This window comes from Schistocerca cancellata, chromosome 5 (genome assembly GCF_023864275.1).
Source record: "Schistocerca cancellata isolate TAMUIC-IGC-003103 chromosome 5, iqSchCanc2.1, whole genome shotgun sequence".
NCBI classification, from domain to species: domain Eukaryota; kingdom Metazoa; phylum Arthropoda; class Insecta; order Orthoptera; family Acrididae; genus Schistocerca; species Schistocerca cancellata.
Window position 1 is genome coordinate 277,089,666 of NC_064630.1, and position 27,334 is coordinate 277,116,999.

At 40.1% G+C, this 27,334-nt stretch overlaps 1 protein-coding gene across 1 annotated transcript in view; it reads right to left on the reverse strand.

Annotated features, from left to right (window-relative positions):
• Positions 1–9,465: 9,465 nt before the first annotated feature.
• Positions 9,466–27,334, reverse strand: part of LOC126188495 (sodium channel protein Nach-like) — a 122,701-nt gene continuing 104,832 nt past the window's right edge. The window contains exons 7-9 of the mRNA XM_049930099.1: positions 25,230–25,472; positions 9,685–9,785; positions 9,466–9,567 (exon numbers count right to left, since the gene is read on the reverse strand). Of these exons, the coding sequence (XP_049786056.1) occupies positions 9,466–9,567; positions 9,685–9,785; positions 25,230–25,472 (446 nt within the window). The remainder of the gene's footprint in view (positions 9,568–9,684; positions 9,786–25,229; positions 25,473–27,334) is intronic.

Below are 27,334 nucleotides of genomic sequence, written 5' to 3' on the forward strand. Positions count from 1 at the left end.
CCGAACTACATTTGTTGCCCCAAATGAAGTCATTTGAAAGCAATTGTTATATTGTTGGATATGTGTCAAAAAGTGTATAGAATCTGTTCCTATTCCTGAAACCAATGAGTACAATGGTTCTGGTGGTGGGTCCAATGGTATCAATTTCACTTTACCATTTGCGCAACACAATCCATTGGCTTCGTTTTTGTATTTTAATGCCTTACAGTGTGAGCAAACCGAGTTCATAGAACCAATAACAACACATTGGTAGTTACTGTAGTCAATTGACACATCGTAATTGAAAGCAGCTCGATTCAAACTTGCGCGATTATTAGTTGAATGTCGCGCTCGCGCTTCACGCGTTTGTGATATCCGAATTCTTTCACGTTCATTTCCGTCGTCACGTTCTTGTGCCGTACGATTAGATCGGTAATTAGCTTGGTTTGTAGCATTTCTGGTTCTTCTACCTAAATTGCTTCGTCTTATAGGAGGCATATCAAATATAAATTAGTTTTTCACTAATCACGAACTAAACAAACACTAACTAAGTAAACACTCTGCACAAAACACGAATTTGTTTCGTGTATCAGTTGACAAAAGCAAACTCAGTAGATTAGGTCACAGACAACTTTTTTTTTTAAAATTTTATATGACTTGAAGTCAAATCCTTTTAAGCCGTACGAATTGTAATTTAGATATTATAAAAATAATAAAACACTGTTGGTAACGCGATTTTTGTTTGACTGATGTAATGACGTGGAAACTGATGCATTTTATCTCGCGTGCCGAAAAAGAAACGCGAGTTTCGGAACGCGACATTAAACTTCTCCAACTATGTATTCTGTGCTCCAACGCACACACGCACATTGTTTTGATAGATATGATCTTTGACGTTAGGAACACACCTACATTGCTTAGACAACAGTGAGTGCTTGTAATTTAATATGAACTTTATACCATAGCAATAAAGCTCAAATTGACTACGTTTTAGTTACAAATCATTTGTATAGGAAAAAGAAAAGGGCTATTTTTAGGGTTTTTCCAGCAATAATTCTAATTTTTCTCGCCGTAAAAACCATCCTTGAACTTCAACGAACATTTTAAAAAAAGATTTGGCCAAATTGGTCGAGGCGTTGTTGAGTTATGCGCTTACCAACACATTTTGCGATTCATTTTTATATTATAGAATAATAAAACACTGTTGGTAACGCGATTTTTGTTTGACTGATGTAATGACGTGGAAACTGATGCATTTTATCTCGCGTGCCGAAAAAGAAACGCGAGTTTCGGAACGCGACATTAAACTTCTCCAACTATGTATTCTGTGCTCCAACGCACACACGCACATTGTTTTGATAGATATGATCTTTGACGTTAGGAACACACCTACATTGCTTAGACAACAGTGAGTGCTTGTAATTTAATATGAACTTTATACCATAGCAATAAAGCTCAAATTGACTACGTTTTAGTTACAAATCATTTGTATAGGAAAAAGAAAAGGGCTATTTTTAGGGTTTTTCCAGCAATAATTCTAATTTTTCTCGCCGTAAAAACCATCCTTGAACTTCAACGAACATTTTTAAAAAAGATTTGGCCAAATTGGTCGAGGCGTTGTTGAGTTATGCGCTTACCAACACATTTTGCGATTCATTTTTATATTATAGATTCACCAGCAATGCTCAGAAAATGATTGTTAAATACTGCACATATATTTGATTTATCAGTAACAGAAACATTTTTACTGTGAACTGACTTTATATCGTCGACCTTGTGCTGCTGACCAGACACTTTCCTCACAACTGACCATATGGTTTTAATTTTATCGTCCTGTGAATTAGCTATTCTATTTGCATACCACATACCATTTGCCTTCCTAATAACATTTTTAAGCACCTTACAATACTCTTTGTAATGGGCTACTGTAGCTTGATTGTGACTACTTCTAACATTTTGATATAATTCACGCTTTGTTCTATATAATATCCTTATCCCACAACTCAGCCATCGGGGCTGCCCATTACTGCTAGTACCCCGTTTAGAATGTTCTAATGGAAAGCAACTCTCAAAGAGCATGAGAAATGTCTCAACGAAAACATTACGTTTATCATCTACGTTATCGGCACTATAAACATCCCGCCACTCTTGTTCCTTGACAAAGTTTAAAAAACTCTCTATTGTTGTTGGATCAACTTTCCTACATAGTTTGTAAATAAATACGACATTGGTTTGAGCACAAAAGCCTCTTAGTGTTAAAATTTGTGCATCATGGTCTGAAGGACCATTCACGCTTTTACTAACAGAATGCCCATCTAGTAATGAAGAATGAATAAAAATATTGTCTATGGCTGTGCTACTGTTCCCCTGCACCCTAGTTGGAACAAACACAGTCTCCATCAGATCATAAGAATTTAGGAGATCTACCAACATCTTTTTTCTTGCACCATCATGTACAAAATTTATATTGAAGTCACCACATATAACTAGTTTCTGGTACTTCCTACAAAGTGAATCAAGAACCCTCTCTAGCTTGAGCAGAAATGCTCTGAAGTCGGTGTTAGGGGACCTATGAACAACAACACTTAGAAGTTTAGTTTCACTAAATTGAACTACCACTGCACAACATTAAAATATCTGTGAGGTGCAGTGTCGTGATACGTCTATAGACTCAAATGGAAAACTGTTTTTTACGTACATAGCCACTCCCCCACCCCACAAGGAACTCCTTGAGAAACAGCCAGCTAATCTGTAGCCTGGTATACCTGGTATACCATGGCCACCCCTTTTGGTTATCTTCCCAACATCTTGTTCTCTCTCATTCTCTAAAGTTCTTCTTCATTTTAGATAAGCATACGGAGAAATTAGATTACAGATTCAGTGTGAATTATTTATGAGAATACTGTACCTGCAGCTGTTGATTCTTATGTCTAAAGTGAAGTTTGATAACGTAAGTTTAGAATGAGTGTTTTAATGACTTTTCGTGGACGCAAGAAATTTATATGTATCAATAAATATCTGAAAGCTTACTTTAGTCGTAGGGAGTTATCACAAAGTCGAATGTCCTTTAAAGAGTTATGGAGGTTGCAACGCTCTGTTAACTAAGCGATTTCAGGTGGACCCTTGACACCTTTGTCGAACAGTAGGTATCCACTGGGTACCATTAATTATTTTGAAGGCAGTAACGAAGTTTCTGTCTGAAGTGTGGAAGTGGGCGGAAGACATGAAAGTATTTCAATGTAAGTAGAAGACGGAGTGTGAATCGTCTGACATTAATAAGGACGTGTAATTGGTCTCGTTCTGAGATGGAGCTTATTCAGCTATGGAGGATCGTAGAGTGTTCACTGGTTGTGTAGACAGTGCGAAGACGGTCCAGAATTAGGTGAAGCGACAACAGCTTGATTGTTATGAGCTTCTAGCATTTGCAGGAAGAAATGTCGTCGACACTATGCTTGGGAATAACTAGAAGGTTCTATAACAGTGGTTCCCTAACGTTTCTGGTACTTGGCGCCCTTAATAGTATATCAGATTTTTGTTCGTGGCCCCCTAAGTGAAAATATCCGTCTGTCTACAGTTATTGAAGTTATCAAGAACAGTTGTGTTATTTCAAAAAAGTAATAGTAAATGAAACACTTATGTCAAATTTGTAAATATTTCGTTGAATAGATTTACCGTAACGGGATGGATGAGCTTGTTGTCCTGTACACAATTTCTCAGATCTCGAAATCAAACTGGTTACAGCCTCTATTCTGTGTCGTGCATTAATTTTCACAAGATGTTTGCTCTTTACTACGGTGCGCATCTAATTAATGTTGTCAGCTTTACCACTGCGCAACTGGTATTCATGAACTTCCAAAGCTTAGAAATTCTGTCGTCAATGTGCTACTGTGGACAACTCAGAATGGTTCCTCCTTCTAAAAAAGGGATATCAGATGGACAATTGGCTGTGAATGGGTCTCGAGTCCACGCAAATTATCTGCTTGAAACCATTTTCGAACCATTTGATAAGCTTTGATAATATGTTTTCAAAAACAGATTCAATGTTTCGAGACGAAATATTCAAGACAGACTATTAACTAGCTGACAAACCCGGAATTGCCCGGGTATTCATTTTGCCAATTTTGTATTAGAAACCGAAACAAAAAATGAGCTATGTTTGTAGCATTATATTGATAAAAATTATTTCCATGTATTCGTGAAAACGCCTATGAAATTACGAAACAGTCGTACAAGGGAACGAGCATAATGTGAAAATGTGTAACTACAATATGTGAATTAAGAAATATGATGGACAATTTCTGTATGCTAGGTGCAGCTGTTGTACAACGCCATTTTGTAAACGTCACTATGGTAACGCCTCTTTATAGCTCTACAGACGGCGACTGTTTTCACCTGCAGACGTTTGAGCTTCGCGGTTGAAAGCTATCAAAAGCGCTACCAAGTACATAGGATTCCCTTACACTGACTAGACTGTAGGAATATCTTAGTAGTAAAGAATAAATGTATTGAAACTTAATACATGAAGCAGGATTTTTTCATGTATCTCAGTGATAACGAGGTGGCCTATATGTCGTATATGATGTATTTGTGTAGGTACATTCAGCAGCAAATGTGGATACTGTCTGCGAAATGAGTTGGGAATAGGGTCGGTAGCAAGGAAGTAAAAAATGTAAACGTCATGCATAATACAGCGGCTTGAACACATCTCAGTGTTTATGACGTCATATCTCCTGATTATGTGTCTTACAATGATATAAATTTGTATGTAAATTCAGCGGCATATGTGGATACAATGAGCAAAATGAGTTGCGAGTAGAGTTTGCAGAAAAGACGTAATAACTTTAAACATTGTGCACAATGAGGCAGTTTTTCACGAATCATGTTGTTTAGGTAGTCATGTCTCCTGAATTATCGTAGGAAAGCTGTTCTTACCCCCACAGCGATTATTGCATAATAGTAAGAGACAGACGTACCAAGTATGGCAGAAATCGATCCATAATATATATGGATGGACGTTAAGATTAAAAACTAATGCAATGAGGGAAAGGAATCCCCAACATTATCTTCGTTAAATTTTTTTCCATAGCTGTATTTTTTTCTGAAAGTTGAACTCTTATATTTAATTTTAAAATATTTATATCGGAATTTGCGGAGAGTTTCAATGCACTTATTTTGTGAAGAGACATGACATAACTATTCTTAATTTAATAAAAAACTTGTTCTTTTGAATCCGAAACTACGTCGATCAGAACTACATAGCACGTACCTTAGGACGGTTCGTGGATGTAATTCAATGGATTTGCATTCGTTGTTTTTGTATGCGTCAGTGCAGCGGATGTCTTCAGATAGCGGCTCCTCTGATACAGCTGCTGGGCACAATTTGGGAATCATTCTTCTAAAGGAATATTTAAAGTTGGTCAGCGTTTTTATTTTACAATGTTGAAAAAACGGACGTGTCTTTCAAATTGCCTTATTGGATCTAAGTTCAGAACAACATTAAAAAATTAAGGAAAGGGTATGAATGAATTTCCATTACTGTCACGACGGTCAGTGGTTCCTAGATCCAAGGAAATATATGTCGGAAAGTGAGCGAGTCAGAAGAAGTCAAGAACTACAGACTGTTCTCATGGAAAGAAATTAAAGTGATGAGTGGTATATGAGAAAATTTAGAAGGTTACTAAATATTTCAATCTGCAACTCATTTATTGTTTATCAAACCACTGGAAAGGCACATAATTTTGAGGTAGTGCGTCATAGCAGAACTGCAGGAAATTCAAAGGAGGAGAATGCTGTATAGGACTTTTGTGTATATACTAATTTAGTCCATCGATAATATGTAATAGAATGTATCAGATGTTACTGGACTCGAATTATAACTACCGTGTACAAAAAAAAAAAAAAAAAAAAAATGTATGCAGACATATTATAAATTACATATACTGTATTCACTAACTGAACAAAATCAGCATCAGTGCAGATATTTTTAATAGGTATTTCAAATGCATTTGATAATTATCATACATTTTAAACCATCTGACAACATGTCCAAAAGTTAAATTGCCATAAAGGACATACCTTTCTGGCACAAACTTATATCAGCCTAGGGTACATCTAATTTTCCTTTTACTCTAGTACTGCGATTCCGTATGTTACTACTTTTCTTGTTCTACTGTAATTAATAATTATATTTTTAATATACATTAGTGAGCCCATAATACACATAGACTGTACATTTAGTACTTTCAGTGCTTCAAATATGATGTATATGAATCTCTAGTTCTGCTGTGTATAACAATCTTAACAGGTCTTTTTTAATTTGAAGGTCCCCAGAACTGGTGGGAAGTTTCCCCAGAATCTAAGGTCTTTTTTCAGGTATACATTAAAATATGCACTGCGCAAAACCACAAGATGTCGATACGTGCGAAAAAGAGCCATAGCACAGAAATTTAAGTGAGTTATAGAGTGGGTGAATGATGTCATATTGGCATTACATTTCACCACAGTTCTGACCAACGTCATCGTGGACATTACAGGATGGGAAGCTCATCACATCTTATAATAACCACATATCATCCCTTTTCTGATGTCTCTGCGATCGACGTCAGAATCGGGACACCCAGCGCTGAAAACACGCGCTTTTCCTATAGGTGGCCGAGGAAAACATTTCAGACATACCACCGCATGGAACTGGCATGAAACGCCCTCAGGAGGTGACATAAAGGTCATCACTGAAAGGACTCCTTACTTTGGGGTGTTGATTACCACACATTTCGCGGTCGAAATCGGCAGTTCGCAGTGCAGTGAGCAGCAGAGAGGTATTGTTGACAATGTTCGACACTGCTGACACCCCTCAGAGATTCAATCCTAATCTGAGGACATTGTGTGGCTGCAAGCCCATTGAACGTGATCTGACCCCATTGTAGCGTAGTGCTCTAGCGTCTGAGAGCAGGCAGCCCCATCTAAGGGTTGCTGAAATTGTTTCCTGCCCTTAGACGCCAGAGCAACCGCGAGGCACCACTCACCCGAGTAGGTGTCGAAGTCTATAACTGGTACATTTTTAACGTGCTCAACAAAGGTGGCACCGGGAGTGTTTCCGCACTGCGGGGGAAAGGGGGCTCTTACAGAGACCCTTCGTTGTTTTATTCAAACGCATGCCACTGTTGCACCTTCCTGTGGTCACACGATAGGAGGTTTCGAAGCAGGAGGGCTGAAAAAGCATAAACAACCTCTGCTGCTTCGTGCCAAGTTCAAATTCGTTGAACGGTTTTGAACGCTCCCTCACTTCAAAGGCGTCAGATCATATTTAATGGGCTTGGAGCCGATATTATCTTTAGAGTAGGGCTGAATCGTCCCCAGATTTTCAGCAGTGTCGAACGTTGTCGACATGGCCTTGTTGCTCATCGCGCAGCAAACTGTCGTTTTCGACCACGAAATGTGTGGGAATCAACGCTCCAAGGGAAGGGATCGTTTCATTGACCCCCTTTACACAACCTTCTAAAGTTTTTAATGTCGGTTCTGACTGGCGGAGTGTCACCCATAAGGAAAACGCGAGTTTTCAGTACTGGATATCGCGGTTCTGACCTCCAGCGCAAAGAGTTCAGAAGAAGGGGTGAAATGAGGGTAAGAGAGGGTGTGACGAGGTTCCCATTGTATGACACCTCCACGATGGCGTTGGTCAGAATTGTGCTGAAATTTGGTTCCAGTATGACATCATTAACCCACCTTATACGTGACATGAACCTCTGAACTCTGGCCTTTTCTTCGCATGTGTCGACACCTTGCTGTCCTAAGCGTCGCCGAGCCCGAGAATGACGTCATAGAGGGCACGCTTTTGTACAATTACATAGGAAGGTTGTCGGCACCTTTCAGCCAAATTTCAAATTTATGCGTCGCATTAGGAGACAGTTACGGGGTTTCTAAAAAGCTATACTTTTGTACTTTTTTTGCGCGGTGTATACAGCACCTACTCATCAGTGAATGCTTGTTTTGCCTTATTTTATGGTCCTCAAAAGACAAAAGTCTGCACGGAGTTGGAATTGATGTATTCAATATGTTTGTCGCTTTGTATCCAGATACCAAGCGATTTTGTTGCCCTTGTGTTTGAAATGGGTTCATTCTTGATGATGACATCAGGGTAATCCAAAAAGTTATTTTGACGGCTGTGAAAAGCTGTTGCTATTGTTTTCCAGTTGTTTATTGTGAGCCATTTTATTGTTGATCATTTACTGAGCTTACTTGTAAAAGCGTTTACTATATGGTAGATATCTTCATTTTTTGCTGGCCTCACTAATAACATTCCGTCACCAGAAAACAGAACTGTTTTATATGAATCAACCTGCACGTGAATTTCGCTTGTTTGAAGATTAATTCCAAATATTGAAAGTATCTAACCTAGATTGTATCCTTTTTTGTGAAAATACCATTGATAAGATTGTTCTAAATTAATTATTCAGCAAACCTGCATCTGACTGCGTCTGTGAACTTGTTTCTTGCACTCCTCCATTTTGCCAGAAATGCAACATGTATTTGACTCAGCAATCAAGTTTAAGAGAATAATGCCGTTTGTGCAATGGCATTAAGATGGTACTGGAAAATTAACTTTTGGCCCTGACGTTTACTTGGTTCTTTCATTGGTGGGTAACTTTACTTTACTACTCATTTTTATATTCAATACAAGCAGAGGATGTGGATTATGATTCAGGCTGTTAGATTTAAACACAATGTTGATCTCAATATATATATATTGTTAAAATTTTAAGTCATACACAAAACCTACCATTTCAAACATTTTTGTAGCACGAATCACTCTTACAAAAATTTTTTACAAAACGCTTACTGTGTCAAACCTTGGACATACAGATCCTAGCTCTGAACATTATCTAACAAAAACCAATTTGAAATGGTTATATATCTTCTGTCATTTATGTGCTAAAGTTTGGTCAGGGGCAGTGACCTACCTTAACGCTGTCACCACACGTCTGCTTCCTCCGGGCACCTAGCTGCAACTCCCTGTGTTTTTTTTTTTTTTTTTTTTTTTTTTTACTGCGCGTGCCCGGCCCTCTTAACCATCAAAGATCCTCCTACTCAAAGATATTGTACTCGTTCCTCCTTGCGGTTGGCAACTACCGACTATTTTCTGGAGTTACCCTGATCAGACCTTAGCACATACCTTTCAATATATCACTCTGAAAACTCATTTTTTAGTTTTTGTGTATGTGTCTGTGTCTGTGACACAATAAAGAACTGTTACTAGCAATTCCTGAAAATTATTTTCATTTTTGACAAATAATTTCTGTGCTCGAACAGTTTAAATAAAGTGCTGTGTTTCTGTAGCAGCGGGCTGTGTAAGCTCCTGGCAGTAAGGTAGGAATGAGAAGGGAAACTACAATTTTCAGGTGTTAACTTGCCGACGGACGACTACTACGCCGCAAATAGGCCGGACAGAAGTGATGGGTATTCTGCATTCTGTCAGATAACTGTCGCAGGCTAGTAGAAGAGCGGCGCCTGCTTGGCAGCTATCTGGCGTTCCAGCAGGCCGCTGGAGCGCCACTTGGACAGGCCCGCCTCTGCCGGCTGGACGAGCACTCGCTGCGGAGGCAGTCGGCGGCGCTTGGATTCGCTGGGTTCGCCCCTGCCGCCTCTGCCTCCGCCTCCGCCTCCGCCGCCCCCGCCTCCGATGCCGTACGCCTCTGTGAGCGGCGGTACGCGCAGCAGGGCGTCCGCTAGGCGAGCCGCGTAGTAGAGCAGCTCGACGCACGACAGCACGCTCACGCCCAGGAAGAGGCTCAGGATGCCGCCGAACCACACTGCACAGCCAACGCGTCGCACAGTGCCTAGTGTAACTCTCATACTGTCTCCTGTGTGCTCAATTCTAAATAGTTAAGGTAACTGACAAGGGCTTTCCAGTACGCACATTCCTCGCTAACTATGATGCAGAAGCAATTATTTATATAAAAATGAATTTTTAATGCACTGCGTTCTTAAATCGGTTTAAAAAGTATAAAATAAATTTTCGGAGCCCAATATATGTACCTAATCACACGTAGATAGACATGATTGTGATGATAAACAACTACAAGATTAAAAACAGAAACGAGGGGTGCATGTAGTATATAAATGACACATGAATATTACACATCCTTACTATTACACAACAAACTAAGTGAACCACCAATAGTTCACATCCTTACTATTATCTATTGCATACGCCGCCACATACCGTCAGGTGGCTTGCGGAGTATGGATGTAGATGTAGATTTTTCGTTTTAAGTCTTACAAGTACACTGAGGCGACAAAAGTTATGAAATACCTCTTAATATCGTGTCGGATCTAATTCAGCCTGGCGCAGTGCAGCATGGCTCATACCCCATAAATCGACGGCAGTCATGTCCAGTGAACTAAGTGGCCATATCATTCGTTCGAATTGTCCAGAATATTCTTCAAACTAATTGTGAAGAATTGTGGCCTGTCATTGTGCATTGTCGTCCATAAAAATTCCATCGTTGCTTTTGAACATGAAGTCCATGAATGGCTGCAAATGGTCTCCAACTAGCCGAACGTAACGGAGGACCCAGTCCATTCCACGTAAACACAACTCATACCATTATGGAGCCACCAACAGCTTGCCCAGTGCCTTGTTGACAACTTGGATCAAATGGCTCTAAGCACTATGGGGCTTAACATCTGAGGTCATCAGTCCCGGTCATCAGTCCCCTAGACTTAGAACTACTTAAAGCTAACTCGTCCATGGTGGCTGGCCAACTTGGATCCATGGCTTCGTGGAGTCTGCATCACAGTCGAGCCCTACCATCAGGTCTTACCTACTGAAATCGGATTCCACCCGACCATTCTGATGAGATTACAACAGAAACGTGTGTTAAATTTCAGACTAATTTCAGCTACTCTTCACCTGACTCAACCAATATATTACTTCCTCCTACATATGTATCGCAAAAATACCAGTAAAATTTCCTTCTTCCTGTGAACCATTCGCTGCTGAAACAGGAAAAGGGGGCAATGCCAACGGAGCACAATGTATGCACTCTCCCACACACTAGACAAGAAAGCCAGTTAATGTTGAACTGCCATTCAGTTTTGAGCTATGTCGAAGTTTCAAGACTCTGGCTCATTAGCGACTTAGTTTAAAACCAACTGCAAAATTTGTAACGAACAGACAAGTAGAAAAGATAATGGTATCCATCTCCTCTTTCCCCACTCTTCTCTCAGTCGTGCCTATCTGCTCACGTACTACCTGGAACACATTCTGTTACTATCTGCACAAGACGCTAGTCTTGTAAGGCAGCCGAGATGTTAGGCGTTACCAAACTTTTTACCCCCACTCACAAGAAAGTGAGTTAATACTGCACTGTCATCCAGTTCTGAGCTATGATTAATATTTCTAGAATCTAGCTGTTCAGGAAGTTCATTTAGAATCAATTGAAAAATTTGTACCAAACAGGCAGACAGATAGAGAAGGATGTGACATAATAAAAACCTGGCAAAAACTAATTTTGAAAGCAATAGTCACATTCGTAAATGTAACACTAGATCTGTTTTGCACTGTCTATTTTTATAGTGAATGTGTCTCAGAAAACAATCTAAAACTCCTTAATAATCTACCTGGGTCAATGATACATCAAGCTATCTAAGAAACTTTGCTCAAGTGTGAATCATTTTCGAAAGATTGCCAGAAGCAGCTGGGAATTGGACGTCAATACTGTACTCTTTGCCGCGCACACTCTTGCTATTCTGCTGGTGAAAATTGCTCCCCTGTTAGGGAAAAAAATGCCTACACAACAGATCACACGTGCAGTTTAATGAAGTCACGAGAGTTATCATTCCGTTTCAGAGGCTGCTTGTCCTGTCTAATAGTGCTCTGCAGGTTCTAAGGAAGAGAGCAGCTATTGACTTGGTGTCGAGTTTTTTTTTTTAATATGGTGTAAACAAATGTCGCAGCTGACTGAAGTTCGCCTTCAGCGGCTCTTAAACTTACACTATTTCTCCTGCCATAGATAATAAAAAGATAACTCTACTAAAAATAAATTTTGATAATTTCTTAGTTTGATGCAAAATGTTTGTTGGAAACAGAATATTCACATGATGAAAACTTCCAGTGAGCAGATCATAATACTGCTGAAACAAATTATCAGTAAGATAACTAATATTGACTGCGGTATACGCTCCAACGATAAATAAAGTTGAATTTACATTTTAAGAATTAGTTGTTTTTTTGTTGAAGACTCATATAAATTACTTTATTGTTCGTTGTTATTGGTAGACTAATGTTCAAAGGTCCAGGGCTCGATCCTTGGTAGGTCCAAGGACGTTTTTCTAATTTATGGTTTATTTCAACTCTTGTAGGCTAACTGTCTGCATAAGTCAGTTCAAAAATAGGAGAAGATGCCATGTTCAATACGACGATACGTAGTAGACCACTGCAGTGTTCAAACAAACCTTTTAATTGATCACAAACTCTACTGTTTTCCCATTCATATTGGAAAATAGTCATTATTTAAGATTAACACTGGTGTTTTACAGAGATTTAAGAGCACAGTATCATTTAAAAACCGACTGAAGATTAAGCGGTTTAAATATTTTCGATATATCATACCATGTAAAAATTTTACTGCTGAACCGTCTCTGTGAAATCGCTGTTAGTGAACAAATATTGTTTTTGCATTTTATTTTCAGGAGATAATTGTAGAAGGTTCTACAGAGATCAATTGAAATGAAAGCGATTTTTCTATCTTTATAAAGATGTTGTATGTATTATAACTAACTCCAGCAGCTCTCGAACACACCATAGGACCAGTTATTTGAGAGATCAATAGATCGCAAAACACTCTTGGCCCATTTCGCAGATGGGTGTTGCTACACCCGTTACGACGTATTTTCTTTATTTTCCTAAAAAATCACCTGGGCTCACGACTGTATTTAACGTCATTTTAGTGACAGGTAATGCCACGAACTATATTCAGCATGAGCACTTTTCAGTGGGGTCTCGTGGAAAGTTTTGGATATCTTGTTGTCGAGGTCGTAGCAAAAATCAAGCAATGGATATGTACAAAAACCCTACCCATGTTAATTACAGGTCGTTCGAGACTAATTACAGAGGAATCGTGTTACAGATCTGCCCAAGTCTGTTTTACTCTTGGTATGGATGTCATTCATGATGCATAGAACATGCCCTAATGACAAGTACAGAGATCTCTTAGACTAGTCAATGCTCAGATTTGTTTGGGGTGTGGAATAATAACAGCTACCAGTCACAACAGAAAGCGATTTTCTTTAATGCACAAACTGGCTTGTGTCCATCTACACTTGGTTTCACATTCAGTTATGTGATCAGAGCTCAATGCTGGTGATAACTGTTTAGATACAAAACAATGTGATGATAACTAAACAGCTGCAATGAAACAAGTGGAACTTGCTAAGCAACATCCACAGTAAAGTATTATAGTACTTACATACAACTGGAGTATCCATGTCGTTTCCATATTACATTCAATAGATTTATCACAAAAATATCTCGATTTTTTACTCATTAACTATATATTAGACAACACAGTAAATATCAGTACTTCCATGTTATGCCTTTGTTACAGTGTACGTTAATAACTTGAGAAGCACATATTTTCACATATAACATGTTTACATAAGAAAACAGTGGTCATGATCAAATCAATTAGAACTAAGAAGTTAGAAGTTGTTACACACACAGAAACACGAAAAATATTACAGATTATGGAAATGAAACTGTTACATGATGATGGAACCATACTGTGTTTTATATGTGAAATGGTTGCTGGAAAATTATTCAACGTTGCAGCATCGCTTTTTATTATTTGTGAGCTGGAAATGAGTAACCGCTGTTTTAGATTTTAAAACTTCATTGAAGATGGTGGAAATGACTTGTTTTCTTGGTCTGCTTGTTCATTGAGAATGAAGTGCAGTGGCTGGGGGTATGAGTGTAAATTTCACGCTTTTCAAGAAGGTTCATTTTCTTGCCTTTTTTGACTGTGTGTTGTATCTCCAGGTTGCCTTAATGGTTGTCACTGTGTGGCCATGTTCTTTCAGATGTGTTTCACGAGTGAATTTATCCAAATTGTTTAACTAAAACGCATCCATGTGTTCCCATTACCTAATAATTAAATTTTTTCCTGTCTGGGCTATGTAGAACCGTGGTCAACTGTCACATGAAAGTTTGTGAATAGCTGATTTACTGTGACACTGGATATTTCTCTTGCTGCAGTGAATGACATGATTTTGTAGATTATTATTAGTGCTGAAGGATGTTTCAACACCTCTGTTGCGAAAAAGGTTAGCAAATCGGCATTAAATTTTCCTTGTAAATGGGTGTGTTTTGGGTGACAGGAAGAGTTGTTTATGGCAACATTACTGACGGTGTTTTTTTGGTAAATTTGAAACAAATGGTTTTTATTAATGTTAGAGATTGTAAGATCGAGAACATTGATCTACAAAGAAGTTAATGTTGTTATGCATTCTACTGAGAGAATCTGTAAGTTTTTCAATCTCCTCAGTTCTACTATTGAACAGGATAATAGTGTCATCGACATACCTTTTGTAATAAATTATTTTCTCTTCAAACAAAAATTCTGACTTGAAGAATCGAGTTTCTATTGCTTAATGTAAATGTCTGCAAGGGTTTGCTACCCATTGTGAGACCACCTTCTTGCTTGTAAAATTTGTTGTTAAAAGACAAATAATTATGTGACAGGACTAGCTCTAACAGTTCAGTGAGTTCATATATCAGCCTTTGATAGCTTTCTATGCCTTGATATGTTGTTTTTAATTATGTGGTTTTTGTCATGGGTTGGTATGTTGATGTAAAGATTTACTATATCTACTGAAGCAAATTTGGCACCCTCTGGTACTGGTATGTCTTTGAGATCTTCTATGAGATCATTGCTATTCTTAATCGAGATATTCTTTTCATAAGTATAAAAATTAATGAGAATGTCTTTTAGCTTCTTCCTGATAAAATATGCTGGGCCATTTCTTGAGTTAACTGTAAGATATACAGAAACATGAAACTTAACGAATTTTCGTTTGTGTCGGGTTCATGGCAAGGTATTTTAGGAGATCAGAGCCAGATAACAGGAAATCAGAAGATTTCAGTAGTTTCCTTAGCTGTGCTTGAAATCTTGGTGTAGATTCATTCTGTATTTTATGTATGTTGTTCTTATGAAAAAATTCCAAAGTTTTGTTGATATATTCAGATTCACACATAATAACAGTTCAGTTTCCTTTGTCAGATTTCACAACCAAAACTTTGATTTCAGATAGTTTTCTACTGATATTCCTAAACAGTCTGGAGTCAGTTTTTGAACAATTGTGTGTTTTTTGGTTTTGTAGGTTTTTTGTATGATGTCTTGATTTTAAGCCTATACTTATCTGTTCATTACTGTTCATTTTACCTGAGTCACATGCCAGTTTAGAGCAGACAATTAAATAGTAGACATTGTTATTATTGAACAATGGTGGAATTTTATGTTCGAGGCCTTCCTCAAGTAACTCAGTTTCATTTTTGTCAAATGCGATAGTGGTGAGGATTAACACCCTGTCATAGAATATTTGTTCTGATGTGGGAGGAAAATCAATTTTTTTTCTTTTGTTAGAGTTGAGAGCAAGTAATTTATGATTGTGTCATGTAACTGAATGTAAAACCAACCGAAAATGGGCAAAAGCCCGAAAGCGGTTGTGTATTAAATAAAATCACATTCTGTTGTGACTGGTAGCTGTTATTATTCTACACTCTATAAACGAACAGTCATGCAATTCAATTGCATCCGTTCTGGATTAACCCCACTTACATGTTTCTTTATTCCCTGAGCCATTGCGGCTCTCTGGTTGTCGATTGTTCGCCTAGGTGCTTTCTTTGTTCGCTAGGGCGTGGTAGACAGGTATTGGTGCACTCTGGCGTTGATTGGGGGGGAAGCTAAAAGTTAGGCCCCTTCGCGATGAAGATAACAGCCGACTGTCAGCACGGAGGAGAAGAGTATCGCTTCATGGTTGAGAGAGCAGAGAGAGAGAAAGGGGGAGTTGCTTGTTTGCCGCGAGTCCAGCAGGGTGGCCTGTGCGGTTGGCACCTTACGTCATTCATGGACTGCTATTGGCTTCAATAAGATTGCCACATGTGGAGCCGAAGTCACACGTTTAGGTGATGGTGATTCTTCTGGTTCTACTGACGTATGTTTTCGCCTCCTTGATTTGTGCTATAATGATTTTGAAGCCTTAGGTTGTTCTTTATAATAAAATTCTGTTCCAGATTGTTACAGAAGATTAAATTAATTTTATAATTGTAGTTTACTAACTGGGTTTGTTTTCATTGGATTTAAGTGCCTTCCTGGTTAACTGTTGCTTCTTAACTTACGGCACGCAAAATCTCTGTTCATATTTATTAATGTTGTATAATTGGTGACTATTTTGTCAAAATTATTTAGTCACTGAGTAAAGTGTTAAATTTAATGACGTCTATAACTGTTTAACAAAAGGTGAATGAAGCTCTGTATGAAATTTGGCGGGTTTGTAGAAGAGGCAAAATAATGCAATACGCACTTTTTTGTTTGTGCCCGGTTTCACTTTTAAGTGGTAAAACACACCTCGAAATGTAATTTGTCACATTAGGTTCAGAGGGAGTAACTACAAAACCATGAAATATAATTCTTTTTTAAATAAAAGCTTAAAAGTAACTATTGTTCTTGAAAACTGTATAATCAGCTTTTGAAAAGGTCTGAAAATTTGCAGACTATTCCACTACCATTAATCAATTTTGTTACAACCTAAATTTAAGAAGCTTTCACGCCACATACATCCATGTATAGTAATGCCTGTTTCTGTAATACAATTTTTGGAAAATAAGTTGTACACAGTGTGCTGTCGGAATATGTGTAACGTACGTATTTAAATAATCTAAACGTTGATTATTATTCTAATTATTTGTTTTACTTACTTTGGTTTATGTTTTAAATTGCTATATCACGTTGTGAATCAATTTTGTATGTTGTATAGTTTACCGTTTCACATGCGTGTATTTTGTAATTTGAAAAAATAACTAACCGGTTATTACGGTGCTAAATTGTTACAATAACGGTAATCAATAAAGAAATGCTTACACCGTACCTTTTTTGTACCATACACATAAAATGAAGAATTTTCTCCAGCGCTGGGAAAGACAAGGTCTGTCAAATATCATTTGACTTGGTCAGACATTAGCTTTCCAGTTTTCGATGCTTCATAAAGAGATTCTCGAATTCTCATTCGACGCTCTCCATTGGTTTCCTTTAAAACTATGAAAATGGGGATAATCAATTTCACAGCTAGAAAGTGACGGCTGAATCGTGCAAATGAAGTTCTGTTCGCGGTGTATCTCCGTAGGCTCTCGATGCGAACTTCTCACAAACAGTCAAACAACGTACGTACCGTTAGCGAACGTCTGTTTGTAGGGACGATGCGTTCGAGTACCCACTGTTCGACGCGCTATCAGCCGGCCGCGGTGGCCGAGCGGTTCTAGGCGCTTCAGTCTGGAACGGCGTGACTGCTACGGTCGCAGGTTCGAATCCTGCCTCGGACATGGACGTGTGTGATGTCCTTAGGTTAGTTCGGTTTAAGTAGTTCTAAGTTCTAGGGGACTGATGGCCTCAGATGTTAAGTCCCATAGTGCTCAGAGCCATTTGAACCATTTGACGCGCTATCCGCCCAAAACAGTCGCTGCGACAAGTTCCTCATGACACAACGACGGTGATCCCAGGACTTGTTTCGTAGGTTAATAGCTGCTTCCAAGATCTTTACTTGAAGATTATAAAAGGATTACAAGGTATGATAACACACCCTGTCACCAGCTCCAGGGCCTGGCATTATCCGGTAACACTTCTCGCTTGCCGTAGCCCAGAGATGATGCAGTTTGCGGGTGTAGTCTACTGAGGTTCGTCAACTAATAGCTCATCGGGTACAAAACTGTACCGCTAGTTGGCGATACCATAGACAACATCGCAAATCTGCTGCTTGCTGCTTGTGCTGATGTCTTCTCATTGGTGACTTAGGTTACATACAGGTGTGCAGCAGTCTTGCTACTACAACGGAACTCTACATCGCTGGACGACCTCTGGACCTCGCTATACTCTTCAGGACCTCTCTCTCACGGAAAGCGCTTTGCAGTACTACTCATTCTACGGATTTCTGGACGTGGTGGCCATCAACATGGCCGTCTCTTCGATTTATTCTTTGGATTGCCTGTACTTGTCAGTATTCATCGAGCCTGTGGCGTTGAACATACTTATCGCCGAACTTACGTGAGACTTTGTATTGCGTATAAAATACATCTGTTTACAAATATATGCCGAATACTAAATAATAATTTCAGCAGTATGGAATTCCCTGAGAGTTCTATCAGTTCGCAGGAAGTGGAATTGAAAGACATCATTGTAGCATCGATTTGTGGCAGCATGGGTGGATACTCGACATTATGGAATAAGACAAGGGGCTGTGGTTTGATTACTCGAAGCTCTATGACATAGCAATGATTGACGATGGTTGTGTATCGATGCACATGAGGAGACCCTCATCCCAGGCAATGTCCTTTCTTCAGAAAACGAATTAAATTTCTAATACAAGAAATTTGCTATTAAATTTTGGAAAAACGGAAGGAAAGGGAAAAGGTTGATTTCATGCGTGTAGTACAATCATAGCAAAGTTATGCCAGTAGAACATAGATGAAAGTGATACATTGCTGGACTTTACAATAAGTACTAGAGTCTATGGATTATCGAGTGGTTATCCATGATACAGACCTCTAAAAGTGGGTCTTGCAAATGAGCAGGGAAGTTAAGTTACATAATTTCAAGGCAATCCCCAAATGCCTACTGAATTTTAGAAAGGCGCACGGAACTGTATCTCGAAAAATAACAAAGTTTATAAATGGACCGTGCAAACGATAAAAATTATCCCGACAGTGTCATTTTACGATTTGTAGTGCAAGTTAAGAAGCACGTCAGCGTTTTAGGGGCTGAAAATATGTACAACACTGGTGAGACCAGATTCAACCTGGAGTTGCACCCTGAACGTACATTGTTCCAAAAGGATGCAAAGAAAACTGAATCCATGGTGGAGTCACTTTCACCAATTACTCATAGTTGCATGATTCAGCCTACAGTTTCATTAGCTGCCGAACCGCTTACCTCTCTTTTCATAGTTTTAAAAGAAACTAATGGAGAGTTTGGAACTAGAATTAAAGAATCTCTTTTTGGACCCCAATGATGATTTGACCGCATCGAAATCTGGGGAACTAACGCCTGACCAAGTCAGACGATAGCCGACGGAAGTTTTCTCTCCCTTTACGGGAGAAAAATCTGTTTTCTTGATAGATTTCTGGGGGAGTCAATGTGACAGAACTGTTTTGAGTGTCATACCTGAGGACAAGGAACTGGTTCATCTGGTGATTCCAAAAGGCTCGACGGGGTAGATATAGCCGTTGGACGTAAACGGTTTTCGATATTGGAAGAACTGTGTGAGATTTTCAGATCTAGTTCTGCTGTATAATTATGATGTCAATCTGCACTTCAGAAACAACATAATCAAGATTCAGTCACTAGTACATAGTCAATTCTCTTTGTTGAGGTATTTTCCAGTATACTGAAATAGGCCTGGTACAAATCAGGATATTTAAAGGATCGCTCGCCACAATTTGCGACACCTACTGGATTTTTGTTTTTGTTGTCTTGTCCATCGTGTGTACTATGTGAAGAAACGTTATTCATTTTGTGTGCACGCTGTACAGAAACCTTAAGTTTTAAGCATTTGTTCACAGATTATCATTATTGTAACGATTTTCTATCATAATAATGTGTTGTTTATTGTTTTCAATAAACGTACAACCAATAACTAGAATAATAATGAACATTTAGGTACTTTAATTAGGGCTGTTGCACATTCTCCGACAGGACATTCTGGTCAACTTATTTTCCAGAAATGTTGTTACGGATACAAACCTTTTTACGTATGGCTGTATGTGACGTGAAAGCTTCTTTATGTTGTAACAAAAGTTTACATTTCGCAAAATCTATTAATAGTGTTGGGGTGATTTGCAAATTTTCAGTATTTTTTCAAATGACAGTTTTCGAGAACGTTAGTTATATTTCAACTTTTATATGAAACTTATTGGCTATATTTTACGGTTTAGTAGTTATTCGCTTTAAACCTAGTACGCCACATTACTTTCGGACTGTTTTTTTACGTCTTAAATGTGAAATTTGGCACAAACAAAAAAAATACGTATTGCATTATTTCGCTTCCTTTACGTTCCCGCCAAGTTTCATCTAGATCGTCCATTGACTCTTTGGAAAGTGCACTTGTTGGTCTGTTCTCAGCTTTCCCATACTTTTTCCTTCTGTTTTTCTACCAGACTAACAGTTAATATAAGTGGATGACACGTAGTCTGGAGGTAGCGTACTAGAGTAGCAATCAAAACTTACTGGGTTCTGGGTTCGCATCTAGCCTCTTTCGTGGTTGAAACTTTGAATAAAATTCAATATCTATGGGGATCGAACGCTACCGGTATAAGGTTTCACCCTCATCCTACGAACGGCATTGTCAAAGAAGATAGAGACACGAAGAAAGTTTCAGACTATCCTTTTTTCCTTAGCGTGGGAAAGGGCCCCTAGAAGGTGGATTAATCAGTAGTGATCTACAGCATGAGGACTATAAGCAATAGAAACCACTGCATTTGAGACGTATAGAGCATTTCCACAGACATGTGGCCTGTATCTGAAAAAGTATCACGATGAGCTCTCCACTGACAAAAGATTCCGGATTAGTCCGTCGTTTGGATCTCCGGGAGGGGAATGCCAAGGCAGAAGTGACCACGAAACGAAGATGGAGTAACCAACGAAAGGATAACATTATGTGAATCGGGGCGTGGGATATCAGAAGTCTGAACGTGGTAGGGAAGATGGACAATCTGGAAATGGAAATGTTAAGGCTAACTTTAGATATAGTGGTGGTCAGTGAAGTAAAATGGATGGAAGAAAAGGATTTCTGGTCAGACGACTATAGGGTAATGTCAACGGCAGCAGAAAATGGTTTACTGGGAGTAGGATTAGTTATGAACAGGAAGGTGGCGCAGAGAGACAGGTACTGTGATTGGTTTGTTCTCATCACAATCGACAGCAAACCAACGCCGACAACAACAGTTCATGCAAACATGCCAACGTCGCAAGCAAAAGATGAAGAGATAGAGAAAATATTTGAGGGTATTGAGCGGGTAATACAGTGCGTAAATGGAGATGAAGATCTAATAATCATAGGGGAATGGAGCGCGGTAGTACGGAAAGAAATGAAAGACAGGATTACGGGAGAATATGGGGTCGGTAATAAGAATTTTTTGCGGTAACATTCAGCTAGTAACACCGAAACCACTGTTCAAAGACGGAAGAGGAGAAGGTATACTAGAAAGAGGCCTGGAGATATTAGAAAATACCAGATGGTTTACATCATGATCAGAGAGAGCTTCCGACGCTGGAACGTAAGACGTACCCAGGAGCCGATGTAGACTCGAATGAAAATTTATTAATAATGAAGAGTGGGCTGAATTTAAAAGACTCGTTCGGAAGAATCAGTGTACAAAGAAGCGGGATGCGAAAGTACTGCCGTCTCTGGGGCTACAGATGCTGCGATAATGAGTACCACAGTAGAGAGTTCAGTTGAAAAGGAGTGGACATCTCTAAAAAAGTTCAATCGCGGAAGTTTGACAGACAGAAGGCATTTTGGGTAACAGAAGAAATACTTTAGGTGATCGACGAAAGAAGGAAGTATGGAATATGAAAGAAAATCGCGGATTCAGAAATATATGTAACTTAGGAATGAAATAAGTAGGAAGTGCAGAGAATCCCACCAGAAATGGCTGCAGGGAAAAAGTGAAGAAATCGAAAAACAAATGATCATCGGAAGAAAGAATTCGGTGTACAGAAAAGTTAAAACAGCCTCCGCTGAAATGCGTTAAGAATGCAATGGAGATTTTCACTATTAAGTGCAAAGATAAGATCGGATATGTGGAAAGACTACATTGTAGGTCTGTGCGTTAGGGAGTGTTTGTTCGACGACGTAATAGTAGAAATCTCAGACATAGGAGATCTAGTATTAGAGTATAATAGAGCTTTGGAATACTTGCGGTCAAATAAGGCAGAAGGGGTAGATAACATTCATTCGGAAACTCTGAAATAATTGGTGGAGATGGCAACCAAGCGACTGTTCACGTTCGTTGTAGAATTTAAGAGTATGGAGACATACTATCAGAGTTTCTGAAAAATATCATCCATCCAGTTCCGAAGGTAGCAAGGGCAGATAAATGCGAGAACTATCGCGCAATCAACTTAACAGCTCATGCATCCAAGTTAATGAGAAGAGTAATATACAGAAGAATGGAAAATAATACCGAGAGTCTCTTGGATGACGATCAATTTAGCTTCGGAAAGGGTAAAGGCACCAGAGCGGCAGTTCTGACGTTGCGCATGAGCGAAGATAAACCAAGAAATGTTCATATGGTTTTTCGACACGGAAAACGCGTTCGACAGTGCAAAATAAAAGGGAACAATAAGAAAGGAAAACCGAGAAAGGAAGCGCTCGAATAAAATAAGGTGAAAGACTAGGCAGTAATCTTTCACCCTTACTCTTCAATCTATACATCGAAGAAGCAGTTGTAGAAATAAGAGAAACGTTCAAGAGCGAGGTTAAAACCCAGGACGGAGGGATATCGTTGATAACATTCAGTGACGACAGTGGTAGCCTCAGTGAAAGTTAAGATGAATTATGGGACAGTTTTAACTGGAATAAACAGTCTACTCAATTGAGAGTTAATCGAAGAAAGGCGAAAGTACACCACTGGTCATTAAAATTGCTACAACAAGAAGAAAGGCAGATGATAAACGGGTATTCATTGGAGAAATATATTATACTAGAACTGATATGTGATTACATTTTCACGCAATTTGTGTGCACAGATCCTGAGAAATCAGTACCCAGAACAACCACCGCTGGCCGTAATGACGGCCTTGATATGCCTGGGCATTGAGTCAAACAGAGCTTGGATGGCGAGTTCAGATACAGCTGCCCATGCAGCTTCAACACGATACCACAGTTCATCAAGAGTAGTGACTGGCGTATTGTGACGAGCCAGTTGCTCGGCCACCATTGACCAGACGTTTTCCGTTGGTGAGAGATCTGGCGAATGTGCTGGCCAGGGCAGCAGTCGAACATTTTCTGTATCCAAAAAGGCCCGTACAGGACCTGCAACATGCGCTCGTGCATTATCCTGCTGATATGTAGGGTTTCAATGAGATCGAATGAAGAGTAGAGCCACGGGTCGTAACACATCTCAAATGTAACGTCCACTGTCCAAAATGCCGTCAATGCGAACAAGAGGTGACCGAGACGTGTAACCTATGGCATCCTATACCATCACGCCGGGTGATACGCCTGTATGGCTATGACGAATACACACTTCCAATGTGCGTTCCTCGCGATGTCACCAAACACGGATGCGACCATCATGATGCTGTAAACAGAACCTGGATTCATCCGAAAAAATGACGTTTTGCCATTCGTACACCCAGGTTCGTCGTTGAGTACACAATCGCAGGCGCGCCTGTCTGTGATGCAGCGTCAAGGGTAACCGCAGCCATGCGGATAAGATGCCTGTCATCTCGACTGCTAGTGATACGAGGCCTTTGGGATCCAGCACGATGTTCCGTATTACCCTCCTGAACCCACTGATTCCATATTCTGCTAACAGTCATTGGATTTCGACCAACGCGAGCAGCAATATCGTGATTGCGATACGATAAACCGCAATCGCGATAGGCTACAATCCGACCTTAATCAAAGTCGGAAATGTGATGGTACGCATTTCTCCTCCTTACACGAGGCATCACAACAACGTTTCACCAGGCAACGCCGGTCAACTGCCGTTGTGTATGAGAAATCGGTTGGAAACTTTCCTCCTGTCAGCACGTTGTAGGTGTCACCACCGGCGCCAATCTTGTGTGAATGCTCTGAAAAGCGAATCATTTGCATATCAAGCATCTTCTTCCTGTCGGTTAAAATTCGCGTCTGTAGCACGTCATCTTCGCGGTGTAGCAATTGTAATGGCCAGTAGTGTAATAAGAAATAGTAGTATGAGGTTACTGATGGCCTTAACACAGATATTGGAGATTACGAAGTGGGCGAAGTTGAGGAACTGTGCTACTTTGGAACCAAAATAATACATTAGGAACTAAGCAAGGACGGCTAAAATGTAGATAGGCACAGGCAAAGAGGTTATTCCTGGGCAAGAGAACTCTTTTGGTATGAAACATATGCCTCAGTGAACAGGGACTGTCGGAAAACCGGAGGAGAAGGGAACTGATACGTTTCAAATGTGTTGCTGCAGAAGAAAGTTGAAAATTAAGTGAATGGCTTTATGTATTGTTAGGTCTTACCACTTGCTTAGCCAAAATTCCAGCCTGTTTATATAGTAGTGACACTGCATGTTGGGGTGCATATAAGGTTACTCCTTCATTCCACCATCGAGGAGTAGGAATATTAGCTGTTCAGATGTACAGATCGTGTATAGTAATGGAGGTTTTACTGCTGTCTGTTGTACCCCTGCGGCTGGCGTGAAACGTGTAATCACCGCCTCCTTTCATGTAGTTCGTGACGGAGCTATACAGGGTGTTACGGGTATAAGTGGAGATATTTTTACTGGCAACTGAGGACAATATACGGAATAACATTAAATCAGCATTTACTTCATTTACAGATTAATAATTACAGCTATTATGAGTAATATGTTTTTGGGTTGGTTGGTACCTCCAGGCACTTGTGGAAAGAGCAAGCCATTAATGTTTATTTTCCCCTGGGCAGAAGGTCAGATGCCGAATTGTAGATACACAGACACAAAATGAAAAGTCTATACAGACAGGCATAGTCAGCTAAGTGACGCAGCTACGACCATGCAGAAAACATCAGATAGCAAATTATGTAATGTGTTTGCAGGAAGAGTGTTAAATCAAGAGAATAAACAACCAACACAATGAAGCTGGTACGTGCTAAGGTACCTTAGATCACAATATCTGTACCTATACCGTACCATTCTGTACGTAAAACTATGTTGTTTGTTGTCGTCCGGTTAAGTTCGATCAAGAATGCCAATGTTTCAAAGTGACCTTTAGCTGTGGATTTCTTCAGACCCGAGTCCTTACCTATGAGAGTCATGGAGTCGAAGGCGAGATCGACGCCGTACTTGACGGCGCTGACATCTGCGTAGTGGACGTCGATGTAGCCCTGGTAGGGCGTGCGTGGCGTAATGCTCTCGTAGCGCACCTCCTGCACGTACGAGTAGCTGCGGCACGTGGGCAGGCAGTGCGAGCAGTCCAGCACGCCGTCCAGGAACTTGGAGTTGTCGTCGCCGGCCACCCCCTGCGGCTTCACGAATCGCAGGTCCCCTGCCGAGCAGCGCACCACCGCCGGCCCGCTAAGCACTTGTTTTGGTATTATAAAGATAGGACAAAAATATGAAAACACCAACAAACAATACGTTACCACGCCTAATACGGCATAGGAAACCCGTTTGCATTCAAAACAGCTCCCAACCGTCTCGGAATGGATAAATACAAGTGGTGTGTGTTTTTCAAGGGAATCTTATACCGTTTTTCCTGCAAGATGGTGGCAAGTTGAACTACCGATGGAGGTGGTAGGTAGAGACTACGCACCCTTCTCTTCAAAGCAGATCACAAAGGCTCAATAATACTGAGATCTAGTAATAGTAACATTGTTCACCCTCGTGTTCACATAACCAGTCCTACACAACGCGAACTTTGCGAACAGCACCCTGCCGATTGGAACAGAGCACCACCACTGGCGAAAATTTTACCTTGGAATGGACGTGATCAGCCAAAATAATAATCCTTGGCAGTAATGCAATCACGCAGAGTAACCGTGGGCTCAGGGAATACCACGATATGGCTGTCCAAATCATCATCGAACCCCCACCATCTTTCACCGTTGAGACGTAAACTCGGCTAGAAAATGAAACAGTTGAAACAAGACAGCTGACCAAACGATTTTCTTCCATTGCTCCAAAGGACAGGTTTTATGTCTTCGCCGGCAGGCGTGACCGAGCGGTTCTAGGCGCTTCAGTCTGGGACCGCGTTACCGGAACGGTCACAGGTTCGAATCCTGCCTGGGGCATGGATGTGTGTGATGTCCTTAGGTTAGTTAGGTTTAAGTAGTTCTAAGTTCTAGGGGACTGATGACCTCAGAAGTTAAGTCCCATAGAGCTCAGAGCCATTTGAACCATTTTTTTATGTCCTCGGCACAACGTTTTCCTGTTACAGGCATTTGCGTCACCCATGAATGGTTTTGAAATTCCAGCTCCCCTGCGAATCCCTGCTTCTGGATTTCCCTTCCCTTTGGTTTGGTGCTGACAGGGTTCGCGAGTGCGACATTCAGTTCTGCAGTGACTTTTGCAGCTGCCGTCCTCTTATTTTTCGTCACAATTCATTTCAATGATTGTCGCTATCACTCAACACACACTTTCGCTCGTGTTGTGACTTAGCGGATGACGTTTTTCCGCTTTCCCTGCATGCCATATAAATCTTCAATACGGTGCCTCTTGAAACACCAAACAATTCGGTTTTCTTTGTTACGAAGGCAGCCACTACACGAGTAACAGCAGTTTAGCCACGGTCGAAGTCACTTAGCTCCGACATAACGTACTCACATATCACAGAACTCTGTCCTGACCACGACTGACATTTGTAACGTATTAAGGACATTGCACACTTTCCAGTCGTGCCCAGTTACGACATCGCAACCTAGAGGTTTGGCTAACAGCTGCATGTATGTTGAAGCTTCCATTTCTGATGGCGTTTCCATATTTATGTGCAACCCTTGCACAATATCAAATTGCTGTATAGGGTGAACAGGGTGAAGGTATACCTAGCGAGTATTTGCGTATAAGGCAAGACAGGAAAAACGTTAGAGAGTAACTGCATTTTTCTTGATTTCTTGGAAGCAAATTTGTTCCACTCACTCAAAGTATTTGACTTTCACAACTGTAATGCTCACTAGACTATATCTACACCTACAGCACTGCTCTGTAATTCACACTTAAGTATTTGGCAGAGGGATCATACTACTACATTCAGAATATTTCTCTACCGTTCCACTTTCGAACAACACGCGGACAAAATGAGCACCTAAATCTTCCCGTGCGAGCTCTGATTTCTCTTATTTTATCATGATAGTCATTTCGCCCTGTGTCGGTGGGTGTCGACAGAATGTTCGGGGAAGAAAGATGGTGACT